Below are 9039 nucleotides of genomic sequence, written 5' to 3' on the forward strand. Positions count from 1 at the left end.
AAAGATTTAATATAGATAATCTTAAAATTAAAAGATTAAAAAATTCCAACATACATATCTTTGAGCAAATTAAAATTAGAACCGAAGGAAACCAGTTTATTAGGAAACATGAGATACAGCAAAAAGAGAAATGGAAAATAATGTTATATATTATTAGTTTACTTCTCATATAGATATCCCAGTTAGATGCATTATTTTGATAAACTAAACTATATATTATTTTTCTTTTTTCAGTTGTTTACCAAACAAATAAAATATCAACTTCGTTTCTTTTATAATATTGGAAGCTTCATTCAGTATATAGTACCGATATTTATAACTAAACATATAGAGTTGAAATCTGACAAACGTTATTGGCTCCCACTTTGAAAGCCAGCATTTGCTTGCATACATACAAACACTAGGACATTTAATTAATTAATAAATTAAGTGGCTAGCTATTACGTTACAGGTTCTTCGCGGGGAAATATATATATATTATTGATCGTGAAAGATTAAGGTGAGTACATCCTACTTATTATTATATTTTTGAGTAAATAATAATAAAAAAACTCTTGATTGGTGCCAGTCTAGTTCTTAATTACGGTCTCAATTATTGCATGATACATAGATAATTAATTAAATTACTGATATATGATGAAGCCTTTATTTTATTAATTACTTTTAATCTTTGTTAATTGTTTTCTTGGTTTGATCTACTTTAAATTAAAGTTGTGCTTTATTTGTTAGAAAGTTCAGTTGATCATAGTACCGTACCATGGGAAAACACTTTCCATCGCATTCCAACATACATTTATGATCGATGATTGGTTTTGAGAATTCGAAACACAATAGACTTGTTATCTGCATGGAGTCTTGTGGTTAATTCGTAGTGAGTTTCTTTTTATTCTTTTTTCTTTGATGTTGATTTTGATGACTTATAGGAGTAAATATGCATATATAATTAAATAACCATTAATTTAGGGAGGACATACAGATCGATCTTTGTCAGTACTAAGATGATGAGTGAAGTGCCTACACATGGAGATCAAATAGATTATTATTCACATTTTCTGATGACGTTGAACAATAAACACTACAACATGGTTATCCGCATCCGATCCGAATTTTGCGGACATTATCCGATCCGCAGAGCCATCGGATCGGATCGGATCCAATCCGCACTATGGTCGGATCGGATTGCGGATTCGGCAGTGATATCCGCGGATTCGATCCGCATGTCCGCACATCACATATAAATGGCATAGTTTAAGAAAGTAAACCCTAATGTGATATGAATTTTACTATTTTAATGTGTTATTTTATGAATTTTATGATATTTTGTTTTTAATTTTTTATGTTATACTTCAACTTAGAATAATTAAACTTAAATCTTGTGTTATTATTTTGTTTTTGTTATTCAAGAGAACTATTATTGATAATATTTTAGAAGTAAATAGGTTTAAATAGATAAAAAATGAATTTTTTGAATATTTTTTTTTGTAAAAACAGCCAAACAGAATCTTAAAGTAGTTCTTTTGAATTATGCGGATATACTCGATATCCGATCCGATCTGATCCACATACTTGCCGATCGGATCAGATCCAACCTAAAAAAATGCGGATATCGTATTCGATTCGATAAGTGCAGTACGGATCGGATAGAATTTTAGGCTATATCCGATCCGTGTGCAGTCCTATCGATCTGCGTAGTCATAACAAATATGCATAGTTGCATTCATTTGCATACACATATGAGATGTTATTATTAATTAATTAATTAATTAGAAGAAAAAACTTATGTGCAGATATTTTTATATGAAATTATTAGTTATGAAATTATTAGTTAAGAATTATTTGAGGACATTATTATTTTAGATAGGCAGGGAACAAATTATATATTACAGCTAGCATTCTTTTTGCATTGTAAATAATGTTTGATTTATTTGATGAGAAATATCCAGCAAAAATGAAATATGATTTGACAAATTTTAACAACCTATCTTTTTAACGTGATTAATTAATTTCATATAGATTATATATAAAACAAAAACATAAAAATATAAAATAGCTTATCCTCATCAAGTCTTCAGAATTATAATAATGTAATAATAGTCGTATATGTGATCAGTACACCTAAACTTGCCAATTTTAATTTGTAACAGAATTGGTGGGTGGAGTAGTGGCCATTATCTACGAGATGACTCTATATAACAATTAATTAGCTTCCATATATGATGGCTAACATACATCCGATCCTCTCTGATTTAATTTACCTCAATATGTATATACTATATAGTAATATCTAACTAGGAATTGAATTAATCATCTTAAAAAAGAGATACGACAGCCACACCTACATATATATATATATATATATCGTATCTTTCACTCTTTGTGTAGCTTTTCTGTCCCCACCGATGGTGTTTTCTATTTGTGCGTGACACGCAATTCATGAAATGGAAGCTAAGTAAAAGAACATATACTCCAAAATCAAATTAAATATGAGAGTTTACAAGATGCATGCTTCACATACAACTACTACTTCAATTTGATATATCTAGGGCGGAATAATTCAAAGGCGTTATCAATATACTTCACGGCATTGACCTCAACGATACAAAGATTAAAGATTAGAACTTGGCAACAGAGGTGCACATGGGAGCATATGCAAATTCAAGTTGTAAATTCAATTTTAGAAAGTTACATGTGTTGTGTGAGGCTGCTGATTCACATTTTATTTCAATATTTAGGGCAATAAAAAATAATTATAGGTATCCGCATGTTACGTTCGTTGCACACTTAATCTTTTTCACTTTCCAACACAGCTCATAAAGAGTTGAGATTTGCGTTGAATTTTAACTAGAGAAGAAATTTGAAGAGAAAGCAAAAAGATCACTTTAATTTGTACCATTATTTTTGTGCAATTATATCTAGTTATATATTATATTTATGGGGAATGCTAGGGGACAATGATTTTATTGAACAATATGAACAACCACCAATCAAATCAAAACACACTACACGTCTAATTTAACTCTCTAAATTTTAATATTAAAATAACCATCCGTACACTAGTAAAATGAACATCCGATATATCTATTGTTTATATTGTTTAATATTTTCATTGTTTACCTATACTTTTCCTATATTTATATATAGACACATATATACTACAATTTGAAGATTATATCCATGCATTATGTGAGCAAGTTTCATTTAATTAGAATAATTGTACTACAAAGGCGACACACAATATATAACTAAGAGAGAGCAAGGCATTCGGCAAATCAAATTATTTCGAATAAATATCTATTTTAGAACTTAAAAAATTCTCATTTTAATAAAAAGACTATAATTTTTGTTTTATTTTTGTTTTCAACTATTTTATCAAACAGAATTAATATTTGAGAATTTATCTATCAAAAATATATTGGAGTGGCAAAATAATTATTTACTTAATCATTTTAATAACTTGAATGTGTTCAGAAGTTCTCCACTAGACCAACTAAGCAAAGAAAACATTAAGAAAATGGTTGTTAAATAATAAATACCGTAACTATTAATACTAATTTTAATTTGTGATCACAGGTGTCAGGCGTAGTGCACGAAATGTAGTTCATTTAGAAATGGTTATTACATTTTATATATACTTTTTCGTGTTAATTTATTTAAAAAATTCGACTCCCCTTTTTTAAAAGAGACTAAAATGACATTCTTCTTTTTTTTATTTGTAAAATATATATTTTTCTCTCTTATTATTTTTAAAAAATCTCCTCTTTAATCTATTTTAATTTTGTTTGTTAAATAATGTTAATTTTATCCATTTTTTAAGAAAAAATAAATTATTTTTTATAAAAATATTCTTTAACAAAATTTTTTTTGTCATTAAATTTTGATTTTTTTATTTAATGTTAAAATAATATATATTGATATCGAAAAATTTATAGTAAAATATAACTATAATTGTTAATAAAAATTTTGGTAAAATCACAATTTAATAATTAAAAAATTATTGAAGAGTATCTTTAAAAAAAAATAATTTAATTATTAAATTTAAAAAAAAATATTTTGATAAAAATACAATTTAATCAATAAAAAAATAATTTATTAAAGGATATTTTGGTAAGTAAAATTTAATGATAACAAAATAAAATTTTTGCAAAAGCTGTGACGTGCGCTCATGCATGGATGGTGGTGCTTTCCAACTTTCACATGCCATTCTTATTAATTAGAATGTTATTGATAAATTAAATACATTGCTAGCTAGCTGAAAACAACTACTACATATACTTATTTGAAGAAAGCCAAAGAAAAGAAAGAAGTAAATTAAAGTAAGTTAATTGAATTATAAATTATTAGATGAACTTATTGCAGTACAACTTGTCATTATTAATTTCCCTCTTTTCCATATTATCCACGTAGCTAAAACTATTACAAATGTTGTACCATGTTTAGGGTATCACAAATGAAATAGTAGACAGACAATAATATTTTTTATCCTGTATTTCAGTTTTATAGTTGCATATATGTAGGAGTACTTTAGCAGAATAAGGAAAAGCAATAACCAACGAATTTGCATTGCAGATTTATTAATTTGTTTTGATTTGTCATTTATTATAAACGGTAAAGAAAGAGATAAACAAAAAAGGTTGATACAAAGGTTGCAATAGCACAGCGCAGCTGCCTCCAGCCTGCAAGGGCTTCAACTACTGTTTTAACTAATGGGAAAGAAATAAAAGGAAAAAGAGAAAAGAACATTTAATTAATGAAGTTTCATTTATATGTGTATTTTAATGAAGTTTGATCATGTGTATCTGTGTATAGTAGTCAAGAGAGGCAGGCAACTCATGAGGCAGTTAAGTTAATTAGGACTCGCTAGAGATAAGATTGGGAGCACATATATACAATTCTTTTAATTAATTGTAGCATCATATTCATATGAAGAGTTAATTAATTAGATGCTGTGTGATAATTTTATGTTTATTTAAAGGAGTAGTTAGAACAAACGGAGCCATTTGGAGGAATAATAATAGAAATAATTAAAAAAAAAATGAAAATGCAAGGCCAGCTACCTAGTCTAGTAGGGAAGGTTCATCATCATGTATGTTGATTTAAATAAAGCATGAAAGCGAATGAATGGATAGATTGAATGGGTCTGAGTCTTCTCATGACAGCTACGTGCATGCAAATTACTACTATATAAGTAGTAAGCATTTCAAGTAATAAGTATTCAAGCAAGGAATTAAACACACCACCGTCTCAGAACAATAATTATAATGTCCGGCGGTGCCAAAGGCCCCATGAAGGGGCGTCTTTGGCCACAAATGCCCATTACTGCAGCATTCGCCATTATTCTCATTTCCTACAATGTGGCTGCTGCAGATCCTTACATCTATAATTCTCCACCTCCACCACCTTATGAATACAAGTCTCCTCCGCCACCCTCACCTTCACCTCCACCTCCAACTTACTACTACAAATCTCCCCCACCACCCTCACCCTCTCCGCCGCCACCCTACTACTACAAGTCTCCTCCTCCTCCAGAAAAATCCCCGCCACCTTACTATTACAAATCCCCACCACCACCTTCACCATCTCCTCCCCCACCTTACTATTATAAGTCTCCACCCCCACCTAAGGAGCCTTACTACTACAAGTCTCCACCACCTCCATCACCATCTCCTCCACCGCCATACTACTACAAGTCTCCACCACCTCCGTCACCATCTCCTCCACCGCCATACTACTACAAATCTCCTCCTCCTCCATCTCCATCTCCTCCACCCCCATACTACTACAAGTCACCTCCTCCTCCATCTCCATCGCCGCCTGCACCTTACTATTACAAATCTCCACCACCACCTTCACCATCTCCTCCTCCGCCTTACTACTATAAGTCACCTCCTCCTCCATCTCCTGTGCCTCATCCACCTTACTATTACAAATCTCCACCGCCACCTTCACCATCTCCTCCTCCGCCTTACTACTATAAATCACCTCCTCCCCCATCTCCTGTGCCTCATCCACCTTACTACTACAAGTCCCCGCCACCACCAGTGAAATCTCCACCTTACTACTACAATTCTCCTCCTCCACCAGTTGTATATCACCACCACCCCCATCACCAGCTGGTCGTTAAGGTTGTAGGTAAAGTCTATTTCTACAAATGTTATGACTGGGCATACCCCGAAAAATCTCATAACAAGAAACACCTCAAAGGTATGTTATAATTCATATATACTTTAATACTTCTTTTCTATCCGTTTATAGATATTATTTCTAGTATGAAAGTATTCTCTCTTTTTATTTTATTGGGTTATAGTTTAACTTTTAGTACTATTTAATTGATGCAATGTGCTTTTTCATTACTTTTTGGAGAAGCAAAACGACTTTTCTATATATACTTCTCTAAAACTCAGTTAAAAAAAAAAAAAAAAAAAAAAAAAATTCATGTTTCTATTATTTTATCAAGGTCAACAATAACTTTGCATAATTTTCCTTGTCTGAAAACGATTTTGTTTATTATCAACAAATGCAATATATATGACGAGAATGGTGTAACTTTAATTTTTAGAAGGGTTAGTTGTTAGTAGTAATCTTATAGTAAGACCAATAAATAACATTTAAAACTACAAGTATGCAATTTGCTCTATTGTTTTTTTATGTATGAATTATGATTTGAGTTGTGTGTATATTTTATTCATGTTAACTTTTTAAATTATGAGACAGGAGCTGTTGTGGAAGTGACATGCGAAGTAGGAAGTAAAACCATAAAGGCATATGGTACAACAAAGATCAATGGAAAATACAGTATTACTGTGAAGGACTTTGATTATGTCAAATATGGATCTGCAGTGTGCAAGGCTAAGCTCCATGCTCCTCCTAAGGATTCACCCTACAACATCCCTACCTTGTTGAATGATGGAACTCACTTGTTTTTGAAGTCTGAGAACAAATATGAAGTTGTCCTCAAGGCTAAGCCATTTGCTTATGTTTCAAAGAAGTCAGATGAAGAATGTGAAAAACACAATCACCACCACAATCACAAACCTTCACCTACTCCATATTATTACAACTCACCACCTCCTCCATCATCACCCACTTATGTATATAAGTCTCCACCACCATCACCATATTATTACAAATCTCCACCTCCACCATCACCCACTTACATATATAAGTCTCCTCCTCCACCTGCATATTATTACAAGTCACCTCCTCCACCATCACCAGTATATGTGTATAAGTCTCCACCTCCACCAGCATATTATTACAAATCTCCACCCCCACCATCACCTACTTATGTCTATAAGTCTCCACCTCCTCCTCCATACTACTACAAGTCTCCACCCCCACCATCACCATCTCCTCCACCGCCTTACTATTACAAATCTCCTCCCCCACCCAAAGAGTTGCCACACCCTACTCCTTACTATTATAAATCACCACCTCCACCATCTCCATCGCCACCACCTCCTTACTACTACAAGTCACCTCCACCACCATCACCTTCTCCTCCTCCTCCATACTACTACAAATCCCCTCCCCCACCTAAAGAATTGCCACACCCTACTCCTTACTACTATAAATCACCGCCTCCACCATCTCCATCACCACCACCTCCTTACTACTACAAGTCACCTCCACCACCATCACCTTCCCCTCCTCCTCCATACTACTACAAATCCCCTCCACCACCGTCTCCATCGCCTCCTCCTCCATACTACTACAAGTCTCCTCCTCCTCCAGAAAAATCGCCAGAACATCCTCCTTACTACTACAAATCTCCTCCTCCACCATCACCATCACCTCCTCCTCCATACTACTACAAGAGTCCTCCACCACCATCCCCATCACCACCACCCACTTACTACTACAAATCACCACCTCCACCATCACCTTCACCACCGCCTCCTTACTATTACAAGTCACCTCCACCACCATCTCCATCACCACCTCCTCCTTATTATTACAAATCTCCTCCACCTCCCTCGCCTTCTCCACCACCTCCTTACTACTACAAGAGTCCTCCTCCACCATCTCCCTCTCCTCCTCCTCCCTACTACTACAAATCTCCTCCACCACCATCACCGTCTCCCCCACCACCTTACCATTACGTAAGCCCTCCTCCACCATCCCCATCTCCACCACCACCATATCACTATACCTCACCACCTCCTCCATCCCCAACTCCTACTCCCACATACACTTACAAGTCTCCTCCGCCACCGGCGTACATCTATGCTTCCCCACCACCACCAATCTACAAGTGAGGTTAGAATGCAGAAACACAAATCGTGATAAGTCATGTAAGTAGTTTTATTATCTTAAAAAGGATAGTTAAGTATGTACGTAATTGATTGATCTACAGAGTAGTGATTATATTATATGTTGTTACATATATTTCAGGGTCTAGTGGAATAAAGTCTTTTATTTGGAGCAAAGTAAAACATTATTCATATCCAAGTTCTTTGAATAACATAATTTCTCTAAGCTACAAGGTTCGCTATTTGGGTGAGGCTGCTGCTTCTGTTTCTTGGACAGCAATCTTACATGTCCTGTGCTTAATAAGTTCAAGAAAAATCGGCAACAAGCCCCATCAGATTTGAAACGTAGAAGCCAAGTCAAGGAGAGATATATATTTCTTATTTGTTTATATGCATAAATTAATATTATCATTTGTACGTTCTTTGTATGTTTATTTCCAATTATTGTGCCATTTTTTATTAATTGTATCTTCTTACGCGTTTGCAATAAGAGTAATCATAATAGAGGAATGCTAGGGGGCCAGCAACATTTGGGATTTATAGCCATCAAATAGCCATCAATGAGGCTTTTAATGGTGTGAGATTAATGTGAGATTTCATCCAATGGCTCACTCTTCTTTGATGGTTACATGCTGGCCAGAATTTAATAAAATTGCTGGCCCTTAGACTTTTCCATCATAATATATATTACTTAGTCTGCACCGTTTTAATTCTTGGTTAATTTCTTCCCTAATAAGCAAAGCATATGGTAATATTTTATCATTTCGAAAAGAGAAAGTCTATCAGCCAA

General features: G+C 33.6%; 1 protein-coding gene across 1 annotated transcript; it reads left to right on the plus strand.

The window, feature by feature from the left end:
• On the plus strand, nucleotides 5195–9039 carry LOC107635757 (extensin-2). Its single transcript, XM_016339324.2, has 3 exons — nucleotides 5195–6201; nucleotides 6712–8291; nucleotides 8392–9039. Exons 1-2 carry the CDS (start codon nucleotides 5259–5261, stop codon nucleotides 8253–8255), a joined length of 2487 nt encoding a protein of 828 aa, XP_016194810.1. The 5' UTR covers nucleotides 5195–5258; the 3' UTR covers nucleotides 8256–8291; nucleotides 8392–9039.

This window comes from Arachis ipaensis, chromosome B04 (assembly GCF_000816755.2).
Source record: "Arachis ipaensis cultivar K30076 chromosome B04, Araip1.1, whole genome shotgun sequence".
NCBI classification, from domain to species: Eukaryota; Viridiplantae; Streptophyta; class Magnoliopsida; order Fabales; family Fabaceae; genus Arachis; species Arachis ipaensis.

Excerpts from the sequence above, each read along its gene's own strand:
- LOC107635757 (XM_016339324.2), top strand. The coding sequence starts at position 5,259 with ATGTCCGGCGGTGCCAAAGGCCCCATGAAGGGGCGTCTTTGGCCACAA. Across the intron at positions 6,202-6,711 it reads TAACAAGAAACACCTCAAAG|GAGCTGTTGTGGAAGTGACA; the intron begins GTATGTTATAAT and ends ATTATGAGACAG.